The 14,309-nt window shown below is 34.3% G+C and overlaps 1 protein-coding gene across 2 annotated transcripts in view; it reads right to left on the bottom strand.

The window, feature by feature from the left end:
* The window catches only part of LOC143255672 (endoplasmic reticulum-Golgi intermediate compartment protein 1-like), a 61,657-nt gene that overhangs the window by 13,692 nt on the left and 33,656 nt on the right, over positions 1 to 14,309 (bottom strand). For both annotated transcript variants that reach the window (XM_076511711.1, XM_076511712.1), the window contains one exon: positions 12,210 to 12,298. In XM_076511711.1, coding sequence (XP_076367826.1) covers positions 12,210 to 12,298 — 89 coding nt within the window. The remainder of the gene's footprint in view (positions 1 to 12,209; positions 12,299 to 14,309) is intronic.

Here is a 14,309-nt window from a genome sequence, read left to right as displayed (position 1 = left end):
CCTAGGCAGACAAGAGACAGATCTGGTATACCAGTTTTAACACATCTGATTCGAAGACCATAAAGAACTTTCGTTAGGCCTAAAGACTTGTTGTTTCGCCAACTTAAATGTTTTAAAGCCATAATTAAAAACGCACTAAAGTGCCCGAATTCTTTACTTTCTATAAACGAAGCTATACACGTACATATATATACCTGAAAAACCCTGAATTATAGCTTGATAAACGAAGCAACTTGGAAAAACGTGGAAGTAATTTAACGTTAACCACTTTATTCATATACAATACACACATGTATGTATACATATTTAAAAAGACAATCTCTATAAGTTTAGAACGAAGTTTACATCTTCACAAACAAGGAAAACTCTTACGTTCCTAATAAAAGCGTCTCTTTATAATAATCGTACTTGTATCTTTTCAACCAATTCAAGTTTGAATGTTCCTGGCAATCCAAATTCCCATGAAAGTTGTAAAAAACCAGTACAAACTTTAAAGATATTACGACACTAAGTTATACTTCAGAAAACAAGAAGTAGAAAACAAATAAATGTGCATATTCTAGTGACTAGCATATATACTTGAAACCATCCTCTAGGTTGACCGACACTTTCTTTATTTCAAATAAATACGCACAGTATATTTATATATAGTTAATTTGCTGGGCTGTGAATAAGTGCCTTTCTACCATATTGGGGGTTGGAATGCTAATATCAAGTTTTCATCATACTTACCCCCAAATGGTTGTACCCTATTTCCTAATTATTGTTTTTTTTATTTCAAGCAATTCTTTACTTAGGAGAGCAGTCACCTTCCCACAACTATCTGCAGGTAGTGAAGAGTGATATAGATGTGGGACGTTGTGGACTTGAGCACCCGCATTTCGTTCTCCTAATTTCTGTTTCTAATTCTATAGCTATTGCTACTCTTTTATTTCTTATGTGAGACTGGCGAATAGAGGTTCTGAGTGGTAGACGGTGTATACCCACTGCAATATGGATCCTACTTCCGCAGTCACCTCCAAAACTTAGGGTATATTTTATCATCCCATATTGTAACTTGCACCATGAGATCTTTTCAATCAATGCAGCATTTTTTGTTTAATTTGTGTTTGAGTTATAACAAACTAATATACATACATATATATATATATACTGTAAGCAGTATATTAAAAAAAGAAATAAATGGTACTCGTGTGGTTCTTTGCAAATTAAACAATGATGCTTATATAGAACAAGATTCGTCCTGTAGTCTTGAACTTTGTGTATATTTCGAAAGTCATGTTTACACCCTAGTTATTAGTATAAACATGGACTTGTCTCTCAGCAATATGAAGAATAATCCTTATGATTTGATATCAGTACAGACTTCTTAGCTCGACCTGTATATTTTTCATATATTTTGTGATCCTAACACAGATTGTACAAACTAGAAATAATGTATTTTTTACATTAAACAATCAACCTTCCTTTATTTCTGTACAATGTTTTAAGTCCATTTTTTATCTTTTATACTTTGAAAACAGTGGTTACAACCTAGCAAATTCCCATGACTTTAGAGTGTCATTTTGTAAGTTAAATAACCAAATTTTAAAGAAAATACTACATGATTATATCGATGAAATCACAGTGAAAGAATATGATGCACTAAATGGTATGACGTAACATCCTTAACTACCTACAGGAATACAGTAAATTAACTGTTTGTTTGGAGTTTCGCGCAACGATACACAAGGGCTATCTCAGCTAGCCGTCCCTAATTCGGCATTTTAAGGCTAGAATGAAGGCAGTTAGTCATCAACACCCGCCACCAATTCTAGGGCTACTCGTTTACCAAAGAATAGTGGGACTGACCGTCACATTATAACACCCCACGGCTGAAAGAGCGAACATGTTTTGTGTGACAGAGATTCGAACCCGTCCCTCAGATTACTAATCGAGCTTAACCACCTGGCCGTGACGGGCCACAAAGTAAGTCAATCTAAAACTTTTATCCCTACCCCTTTTAATAGCTATATTGTAATTGCACAGCTGTACCAAGCATGGAGTGCGGTTCACCTGATCTCATAAGCATCTTTACGAGTCTACCCTGAAATTAATTTATTTTAGGTAGGATTAAATTTATGAGACCCTGGACATGGTCAAGTAGATCAGTCGAAACCACAACTGTATTTATATCCCAAATCGGTCAAGATATAACGGAGCTATGAGTTAAAGTTGTACTTTAAAAAACCAAAACAACTCGGAACCATTCTATGAGCCGCTTTGCCGCGGCTAAAAATGTTACTTCTCAGAAACTAGTACAGAATCAAGTTCTCTTGAAGTCGAAATAACACTGTTGACCTTCTAACTACTAGTATATACTATACTATAAAGTCTATCCGTATAATTACAAAACTGTGCATAATTCTTGGGAATCAGTACAGTTTAGTTTTAAATAAAATTGTATATTTATTTTTTATATGTATGCATCACAAATTATGCGACTAAACTTTATTGAGGACTGATCGAATAAAAAAAAGCTCCATTATAAAGATTAGTCTATCACGTATACATTTAAGAAGAAAGTGTAGGTTAATCTGTAACGTTTAATCAATAAAAAAATCGTGTTTTACAATTTCTTAAATAAGTCGTGAAAGTGAGTGTACGTTACGTGATAAATACTTGATTTTTACAGTAAACTTTAAGATGGAGTGTTTGCTTTAAGCAATCGCGGAGGCCTATAACTGAATGTAGATTTGAACTTCAAGAAAGACACGCTCACCCCATTTGTCTGACCCACGCCTGTAGAAACCTTACAGAGAGTCGATTTTAGTGCACAATCGATTATCTTGATGACGTCATAAGTCATCAGAGCAGTAAAAGAACATTTAGAATAGCACAAATGCTGATGCTGTAAGTCAGCCTGGATTAGCATTGAATTACGTGATACTCTACGTATCTACAGTTATTACCAATAGTATATGATGTATTGAGTCAAATTTACATTTTCAGTTAGATAAAATTGTTTAATACCATAAAGTTTGTATAAAAGTTGCATACAAATAAAATAGCTGCAGAAAAATATTTATCCTAAATACGTATTTATCTGAACAATATTAAAGTGTATCATGAAATATTACTCTCCTGAAAGCTGTTTGTTTGTTTTATAATTTCGCGCAAAACTATACAAGAACTATCTGCGCTAGCCATCCCTAATGTAGTTAGTAGTGTAAGACAAGAGGGAAGGCAGTTAGTCATCATCACCCATACACAACTCTTGGGCTATTCTTTTACCAACGAATAGTGTGATTGACTGTTACATTATAACGCCCCCACGGCTGAAATAGCGAGCATATTTGGTGTGACGGATATTCGAAACCGCGACCCTCAGATTGTTATTTGAGTGTCATAACCACCTGGCCGGGCCGGACCACAGAGTAAGTCAGTCTGAACTTATATCCCTGCCCCTTTTATTAGCTATATTGTAGTTGCACAACAGTACCAAGCATTAATTGCGGTTCACCTGATCCGATTTTATTACTCATAAGTATCTTTACCAGCCTACCCTCACATTTATTTATTTTAGGCATGATTAAATTAATCTTTGAGACCCTGGACATGGTCAAGTACATCAATCGAAAGAGTTTGACCTCCCGAGACCACAATTGTATTTGTATCCCAAGGGCGAGTAAAAATGAATTTCGAATAAATCTCGTTCATTTATTTATTGTCGTCAAATTACTCGTAAACATTTCGAGATTACCAAAATAGTCTAAAAACGAATATTTCTTTTCACGAATATGCATAACAAACTAAACTTCATAAAATATGTTTGCAAGTATTTGTTAGTTCGTTACGTTTTCGAATCGATATTTGATAATGAATTCAAATAAAAAGATAATTATTTACAAATATTCGATCGTCGAAAAAAAAAAATTAAAGGTTTAAAACCACTTTTGTGAATCAATCAACTTCTGTATAAACTTTCCAGTGCTGCTAAAGTTTTTTTTTAATTTTCTCTTATTATCTGGTATGAATTTAGGAACTTATAAAACTAATGCAATAATAATACGTGAAAAACCCACTCACAAACCTTTCAACAGTAATTACTAAAAGATTTTAACTCAGAGATGCCTGTACCACAATCATGTACATTTTAGATTCAAACTGTTCTGAAATGTTTTTAATATTAATTATAAAAACTTTACAATAGATTGGTATATTTTTTTATAGTTTAAAAATGTTACATCTGTACAGATTATGCGATATTCCTCTAATCAATGCAGCGCCACATCTAGTGGCAGCTATAAGAAATGTATCATTATGACATTTGCTACAAGTTAGCATTGCCGTGTTGACGCATGTAAGCAATTGGGTCTTGCGAGATGTTTGTTGATTCAAATTAACAAAGGAGATTTGTTTGTTTGTGAATTTCGCGCAAAGCTACACGAAGGCTATCTACACTATCCGTCTCTAATTTTGCAGTGTAAGGCTAGAGGGAAAGCAACTGGTCATCACTACCCACCGCCAACTCTTGGACTACTCTTACCAATGAATAGTGGGATTGAACGTCACATTATAATGACCCCACGGCTGAAAGGGCGAGCAAGTGTGGTGTGACGGGAATTCGAGCCCGCGACTCTCGGATTACGAGTCGAGTGCCTTAACCGCCTAGCCATGCCGGTCCTTTCAAATTAGCAAAGGAGATTTTAAACTGTAAGACCAGACTCGTTCACCTGTTAAACTAATTAGAACTGGTTATTCAGATGTTCCATTTAGGATGTTTAATGAAGAATTTTTTATCCATTGCTTTCAAATACATGTCAAACAAATGTATTGCTGTGTTTGTCTTCATATAAAACTTGACGCACTTTGAGTGGTTCTCAAGAGTATTGGAGAAACACAATGATTTTCACGATAGTCCTCTTAATGCTCGAAGTAAATACTATTCTTTAATATTTTTTTAACAGTTGGTATGTAACTAAAGGGTATTGTCTTGAAGTAATAATACGGATTTCAACAGTTATAAATAAGTCGTCACGTGAATTTGAAATCAATGGATCAAGATGATCCGCTCTTAAAATACCCTAAGCTCAATGTTTCAATAATAAAGGGAAAGCACACTGAACAAATTTAGGCTTAGTACGTTAAACACCCAGATGATTCTAAATAATCAAAATTACTTTTCGTAAGTCTTTCTCCTTACATGGAAATATTATAATTTCGAAGCATTTTACATTGTTTGAGAATATGTTTAAAAAGTTTAAAGCAATGTTTTCTGATTATTACATTTAAACAGTTTACAGAAGATATTCTAGTTTTAACAACAAAAACTGATTATATACATATCAAGATTATGTATACATATATACATAAGATTACTGAATCTTAATATGAAAATGTCAAAAAAATGATAAAAATATGTATTTCTTATAATGTTATTTCAATTACTACCGTTTCACTCTTATGTCACATACTGAACAATACCCACAGTTAATTAATATCACATGCATATAAATATATACTTGTTTTAGTGGCACACTGACCACAGAAGGAAGTTTGGTGTTGAACTGTATGGTATTTGAATTAGGATGATGAATTCCAGTATTTTTTAAAAGGGTGCACTGTTTTTATCACACTATTAAAACATTCATGTTCTCATTACTTTTCGTTATTCTGTTGATTTTCTATATTTGGAACAACCGCCTTCCCACAATTAACAAATATCTTTTCATTGCAAATCCAGAAGTTGCGAGATTCGTTCTTCCAATCCCATTTTGCAGTTTGTAACCTTTGTTTCTATTCTATTCACTTATGGTGAACATTGTTCTCTGTTTACCTACAAAATGAAAAAGGCCTAAACAGACACAGGCAGACGCATATAGTGGTCCCTTCTTTTTCACATTTAACCTGGCATACTTTACATTCAACACGCCGTGGTGGCCTTAACAGGTAAAATGTCATGAGAATATGACACATATGTATATATAGAGAAAGAGGAAAAGCAACTGGAGTCAGTTAAATGGATACACGAGTTTTAGCAGGTTTTTTTAATGACACAAAGAACAGAACCATTTACACGCCATTAGTGTCACCTAACTGACTAAAAATAAATAAAAAAACTTCAATTCTACATGTGGCGATAAAACAACTTAAACGTCAACTGTGTAGATAGAAACAGACAAAACTTCATTTTTTTTTTAAATATTTGAAGTTCACTGAAGCACCACTTGATGTCCATGTACTTCCAACTACACATCATTCTTCAAGTGTTTATAGGTGTGTGTGTGTGGGTGAAGCGCTCAGAACCATCGACTTTTAAAATATTTGAGAAGCTCTGGGGCGTCACCTGTGTAGCTGAAGATAACGAGAAACCTTCAAACTTGGCATGACTAATCTGTACACCGTACCGAATCTGAGCAAATTCTTTTGTAAAATATAACATAATTAAACACTAAAAATTAATTAATGAAAATTATACACGTTACATAAACATTCTGATATGATAACATAAAGGTAAAATAAACAAAAAACAAGTGCTGCGAAACAATGAACAATCCTTCGCCATTTTTGAGGTTCAGCACATCTGTAACATATGATAATAGATTAACAACGCTAAATGCATATCACATATTCTAATTTAAGTTAATTACACATATAATCTAGATACTATCTAAATAAGAAAATTATTAAATTAATAATTTTATGTTTACATATAAGCGTGAATGCCTCTATCTCTGTTGGTCTGTTCCTTATGTACGGGAACACCTTTAAAGCTACAAGATCCAAACTCGAGGTACAGATACAACACTGTGAACGAAGTAATATAGGCTATGTGGCCGCGAACTCAAAGACGTTTTGAGGCCAAAGTGTGTTTTTTGAGTTTCGCGCAAAGCCACAAGAGGGCTATCTGCGCTAGCCATCCCTAATTTAGCAATGTAAGACTAGAAAGAAGGCAGCTACTCACCACTACTCACCACCAAATCTTAGGCTACTCTTTTACCAACAAACAGCGGAACTGACTACCAGTTATAACGCCCCCACGGCTGAAATAGCGAGCATGTTTGGTGTGACGGAGAGTTGAACCCGCGACCCTCGGATTACGATTGGAACATCCTAACCACCTGGCTATGTCGGGCCTCAGATCAAAGTGACCAATATGGCAATCCTTGGCAAACATGTCAACCAACTGATCTACAATTGAAAAGGCTGGATTTTTGTTGGTAATGTGCAAGCAAAAGGTGTTTTATTTATGTTTTTTTTTTTTCTGTTTGAAGACTTCCAATCATTCCACCCGTAATCAGTTATGTATGAAAGATATTTATAAAAATCATGGAATCTTCATTTGTGCTTTTTCCTATCTTTCTTCTACCCATACATGTCCACTCTCTAACTCCCCTTAACTAAAAAACGCTGACGCTTTCTCTCGATCTCTCCCTCAATTAAATAGGCTTACTTCAGTTATATCTGTTGCTCTGCTTCCATGTACTCGCAAGAATAATCTAAACAACGATCTTACAAAAACGTTTGGTATTGGCAAATGTTTATTTACATTGTGTTGAAACGAAAAGAGAATAAATCAGTTCTACATTAAATGGAACGATAATAAAGTTAGAATACGCTGCAATCATCATTTGACCACAAAGAAGGTAATTTTGTTTTGAAAACTTCAAATTTCATGCAAAGCAAATGCAAAAAGCAGGGTCAATATACCCGAGTTTTGCTTTAAAATGGTTACAATTTGCTAAAGCTATATTAAATATTCGCACACTGTTATTTTTATTTATTTTAATCAAAATAACGAGTTAGGGTTAAGAAGTCGTTTTTGTTTGTTTTCTTTTTGGAAAAGAAAAATATCACGATTAATATGGTTGGTTTAATTAAAACAACTCAAGATATTTAAAACTATTTTCATTCGAAAAAGAGAAATCGGAGTCAGTATACTATAGTTTTTGTTAAACAAAAAAATAACGCTTGCATGATCCATACAACAGTTTATAAAGCGTATTTGTAATTGCAAAATAACACAAAATTATAAACAAGTATGAACTCTGAAAACGTAAACAAGTTAGAGCCTTAGGGTTTGTTTAATATATTCACGAATTGCGAACGTGCACAATGTGGTGAATGAATGTCACTGTATCAACAAAGTTTGCACGAATCCCCTAGCGACTTGCACACAGTATTATGTTCTCTTGCATTCTCAATGAGCTTGGTTCCTCCTCCTCACTCTTATTCATTTACAACTTTTCTACTAACATCATTTATCTCATACACAGCAAAACAACATCAAGTTGACGTAGCATGCGCGCACCGCGAGCTCCAAATACAGTGACATATGCGATGTGTTTGATCAACAAACTTGTATAAAAAACACAAGCTTCAGATCCGTGGTCGATTGTGACTAATTCTACGTCAAACTGGCTTGCAAATACAACTTTAATACTTCAAAATGTAGTCGCACACGTATCTTTCCGCGTTAGAAAAAAAAGCATTTGTTTTTGCTTGTTTGTTTGTTCTTAAATTTCGCTCAAAGCTATCTGCGATAGTCGTCTCTAATCTAGCAGTGTAAGACTAGAGAGAAAACAGCTAGTCATCACCACCCACAGTCAACTATTGGGCTACGCTTTTACCAACGAATAGTTGGATTGACCGTGACTTATAACGACCCCACGGCTGAAAGGGCAAGCATGTTTGGTGTGACGGGGATTCGAACTCGTGACCCTCAGATTGCCAGTCGCGCACCCTAACCACCTAGCCATAAAAAGAAAAGAAAAAGAAAGTGGATTCAACTGTTTGTACAATACTTCTCTAATGCACTCGTGAAATGAAAAATCAATTGATAATCTATAGTTCTCTGAAAGGATTTGCTAAATCAACTAACAACCACGTGTAAACTATAAACGTTTTGTTAAAATAACTGATATGATACTAGGAGATAACTTCCAATGCATACTTAGTTAGAACAAAGAATATGTTCTGTGGGTTTTAGTTTGGTTTGAATTTATGCAAAGCTACACAAGGGGTATCTGCGCTAGCCGTCCCTAATTTAGCAGTGTAAGACTAGAGGGAAGGCAGCTAGTCATCACCACCCACCGCCAACTCTTGGGCTACTCTTTTACCAACGAATAGCGAGATAGACGGTCACATTATAACGTCTCCACGGCTGAAAGGGCGAGCATGTTAGGTATGACGGGGATTCGAACCCGCGAACCTCAAATTACGAGTCGAGTGCCTTAACCACCTGGCCAGGTTCTGTGAGAAAGTTTAAGTCAAATACATAAAAAAACACGTATATTTAAACTTAAATATAGATGTTTTACAACATTACAATAAATATACAACTTTTCATGATGAGCGACGACCACTGGGGCGATCTAGAAGTATCCAGCTGCTATAAATCTCTGGGTTATCGAAACCACTGAGTTATTTAATAACCCACCACGAAACTATCATAGGGATATTTACTTAGCCGTCTCTTATCTCAGTTAATTTGGATGGTAAACCGTTAATAACAACGAAGAGTGTGAAACATAAGCTTTCTATTAAACAACTCCTAACTGAGTACGCACAGATCTTTGTTGTTTTTTTTCCTATTCGTGAAGATACTATAAATCATATCACTCACAATATACGAAAAGTTTTCACTATCTATCCTTTAACGAACTCTGATCTAATTGGCCTAGCGTTTCTAAGCAAGCAAGCACAAGAACTATTCTGTTTGCAAGCTCTCGTTGTTTGAGATCATGCATATGTTATGGACTGATCAGTTTTTATTATGTTGAGAGACGATGTTTAATATCATGAGTCATCAGTTTCGTCAACCCTTGCAGTGTCGCTTTCATAAATAGAAGCATGAGTAAATAAATTAGGCGCTTTGTTTTAACAATACTACCTCTATTGGTACTTGGGTTAAGAGAAGCCAAATATGAGCAAAGATAATGGGACGTCAGGAAGCTCTACAGAACCATCCTATACTCTTCACATATTGACAAAGATAACACTCTCCATTGAAAAGCGTATTCATCACATATAAAACTATCATATGATATGGCCGATAATATCAATACATTTAAAAATATATATAGATAAAAACAAAATTTCGTGCACACATCTAATGAGCAAACCGATGGTGTCCAGAATTAGATATTTCATGGCGGATATCAGTTCTTGGACAGTGAATTTATTTATTTGTAATTTGTAACCAAAATACATAAAAAATGCATGCAACATATGACTAGCAAGCCACTGAATGCTTAAGATAAAATGTATGTTGCTAGTTCTAAAGCAATTTGTTTCTAAGAGTTAAAACTGTTATTAAACAAGATTTCACTTTACAGTAGACGATACTACCATGAAAACAATACCAGAATATCTTGCATAATTTATAGCACACGAACCAAAGCTTTAAGTACAAAACATCTATATTTATATAACGTAACCATCAACATTCTTTATCTCATCAAATCATACAAGGTTTAGAAGAAAAAAAAATACGTGTTCCATCTCTTACTAGTTAGTTAATGCTATTAAGTCACGTGTGCTGTACTCATTTAAATAGGATCTGTAATGGATTTACTCGTATGTCTGTTTTAATATCAATGTTTGTTTTAGTCAAATATATATTCATAAATGCATGTAACTTATATTCTTAAATGTGTATTGTGCAAGTCCCGCGTGTTCTCTGTATTTGTAGATGATTCTGGAATTTAAGAGCCAAAAATACGTTTCACAAAAGCATTAGTGTATCTTCGAATATTGTTGCCAATTGAACATTTGAGAACTTCACCCTAAAAGTTTATAAACTGTCGCGCCAAGAGACAGTTCTATATTGTTGGTTTGCTACAGTTATTATATTATAAACTTCGGTAGATACAACTCAGATAAATGCTTATTAATCGGAAAACAAAATATATTCGACCAGGAACGTTTACAGATTTCGAACAATACTTAACATTATTTATTATTTAATTACTCATTATATAGAGACTCATGAGCATTTAGGCACCAAAACACTGCAATTAGAACTGTGAAGCTGTTGATTAAAAAATACAAAACTATACAAGGCCAGCTCATAGACTAAAAGGAAGGCAGCTAATCAAGAACATCCACTATCATCTATTGTGGTGCTTTGTCTAACCCAGTGCTTCTCAATTGGGTGAATATTTCACCCAGGATTTAATGAGATCAGAATCAAGATGAATGCGAATGATGGGGTGAATGAGTATTATCAATTATACAACAAATTAAAAAACAAGAAGTCGTTATTTATTATAGTTGTAGTTTGTTATATATTTACAGTTTTAGTACTTTGTGTTTTTTTTAACTAAGGTGAGCGAACTGTTGTGGAAAACTTACAATGGTGAATATATTGAAAAAGGTTGAGAAGCACTGGACTAACGAACAGTTGGACTTAACAGCAACCTCTATAACGCACACGAACACAATGGAAGGAGGTTTGTTTGTTTGTTTGGGAATTTTGCGCAAAGCAACACGAGAGCTATCTGCGCTAATCGTCCCTAATTTAGCAGTGTAAGTCTAGAGGGAAGGCAGCTAGTCATCACTCCTATCGCCAACTCTTGAGCTACTCTTTTACCAACGAATAGTGGGTTTGACCGTCATATTACAACGCCCCCACAGCTGAAAGAGTGAACATGTTTGGTGCGACCCTCAGATTATGAGTCAAATGCCTTAACCCACCTGGCCATGCAGGGCCATGGAAGGAGGGTTAGAGTTCCTCGCGCAAGGCGACAGCTAGCCCTACCATAACGTTGAAGGCCTCTTACGAACGTGGATTATTTACCATTTACTTTTGCATATTTTTTATTTGATCACCATGAAACAAGTGTTTTACTTATGTAAGATACAAAGGAAAATATAAAATTATATTTTAAAAAATAATCTACATAAGTATACTGCATATATAAAGTACTACATATCCAAGTAAGTATTAAACACTTGAGACAGTTTGGATTACTGAGTTCACGAAACTTTAGTAAAATACTTAAAAGAAAAACCAAATAGTTCACATAATCAACAAGACTACATATACCTGTACTTAAAAAGTGGCCACTTATCTGCTGCAATACTTCAGTTATTTTGGAGTTTAAAACGTTTTCTCGCGCTTATATTTGGTTTTCATTACGTTTGGTTCTAAATAAAATATTATGGTAAAACATTACAACTCTCCAAGGTAAAAAACGCAATAAACTGAATTAATATATACATACCATCACAAGGCAGGCGAGGAAGGGAGACGTTTAATCGGACTAATATCTTATCATTGGTTCCAGGATTATCCACGTAAAGTTCACTGACTCTATATTTATAAAAAAAATAAAAAATGTTGATATATACGCAAAAAAAAGGTGCTTAACGTTAAGAAATTCATTTCAGATTTAGATTCATAAAAATTTTAACATACGCTTAAATTCTACCCCAAGAATCAAACGCAGAATGCATTGCTTTTTTGTTTTGTTTTTCATAAAACGACCAGCATTTAGGGGCAAAAAGCTGGTGAAATTCTGATGCACCTAACATGGCTACTTTTGCGATATGCAAGTTTATTATGTTTCATATCTGCTTTTAGTAATATAGAATTTTTTTTTCATTTATTTTGTTTCGATGCGGTTTGGGTATAAATACATTGTACAGAAAAATCACTAATTTATTACGTTCTAGTTACCTTTGTTATTCTCTAACCCAGCAGTTCTCAAACATTTTGGTCTCAGGACCCCTTCACACTCCTAAAAATTATTGAGAGCCCCAAAAAAGCTCTTGTATATGTGGGTTATATCTAACGATATTTACCGTATTAGAAATTAAAAGAGAACTTTTTAAGTATGTATTTATTAATTAATTTTAAAATAACAATAAACCTATTGCATGTTAAACAATTTTTTATGAAAAATAACTATTTTCCAATTTAACAGTGTAAGACTAGAAGGAAAGCAGCTAGTCATCACCACCCACCGCCAACTTTTGGGCTACTCTTTTACCAACGACTAGTGGGATTGACCGTCACAATATAACGTCCCACGGCTGAAAGGGCGAGCATGTTTGGTGCGACCGGAATTCGAGTCCGCAACCCTCACATTACGAGTCAAGTGCCTTAACCACCTGGCCATGCCAAGCCTCCACCGCACTTGCACTTCTGGAACATATCTGTAGACTGAGTAAAACTGAGAAATTAGAGAGGGTTTTCCATTTCTAACAAAATGGAACACAAACTCATCAAATCTCTGAGAGCAGACGGATTAATTCTATTTATTTTACATTCAAATCAACACCTTGACACAGCAACCGACTGGGTGCAAAACTTTATTTGGGTGAACACCTTCTGTCCAGTGTCTTTAAACCATGCACATCTTACTATAGCAACAATAAAAAATAAAAACAACAAAATATGATGAATATCAAAGTATGATTCCTTCAGCAAATGCTGTTGAGCTACGCCATATTGCAATTCCACAATTCTCTCTCTCTCATATTTCTTACAGACAGATTTAAAATTTCTCATTCCTATCTAATCCTGCTTGCCATTAATTCCATATGTAATATCGTGTACCGAAGAAAATTTTCAAAGGTTTTCAAAATATTGCATTTTAACATAACAGCAGGAAGTCAAGAGTTTTGGTTAAAAACATATGAACTGCATATATATATCGCAAGCTCATAATAAAAAAAATAATGCAGTTGTAGTTATTTCACAGAAACATCTAAGAAGTCAAAATAATATTTTATACAAGTTTTCTATAATCAGTTGAAAAGGTATCAATCGCACAACATGATACGTGACTTAATTACAATTTCTACAATATGTTCCAAAACGGATACTAATTATTTATTTACTTTGGCTTGTATTCACATTAAACTGACAATAATTTGTTATTCTGCTCACTTTATCATACGTAAGATACGAAAGAAGTTTTAATGAATATTTTTGGTTTACAAAGAAAATAAATAAATTCAATGAAGTATTGCAAATGTAAGAACCTGTGAGGTGTCGCTGATATCTTGAGAGAAAACTGTTCAACTATATTGTTTACATACACAAGTGCTCAAGAAGTCTACATTGAATAAAGGGGCTTTTTCTTTTTGCATGTGTGGTTTCGACACTTTGCATCTGAAATAAAACATTATGTTTGTTTATATTAGTTTACCGAAAATAATACCAGTGACTTTATAGTCAGTATGCTGTACTTATCACAACAGTACGACTCCCGTGTTCTTTCCACGTGACGTACTTGTTTCTAAACGTTTTGTTTTTTCACGCTCGAAAAAGGGAAGTTTTGTATTAAAATTCAAATCTTCGTAATAAAACCATTTAT

This window comes from Tachypleus tridentatus, chromosome 7 (genome assembly GCF_004210375.1).
Source record: "Tachypleus tridentatus isolate NWPU-2018 chromosome 7, ASM421037v1, whole genome shotgun sequence".
NCBI classification, from domain to species: Eukaryota; Metazoa; Arthropoda; class Merostomata; order Xiphosura; family Limulidae; genus Tachypleus; species Tachypleus tridentatus.
The sequence above is the reverse complement of the archived record's forward strand: the minus strand, read 5'-3'. Positions and strand labels throughout refer to the sequence as shown.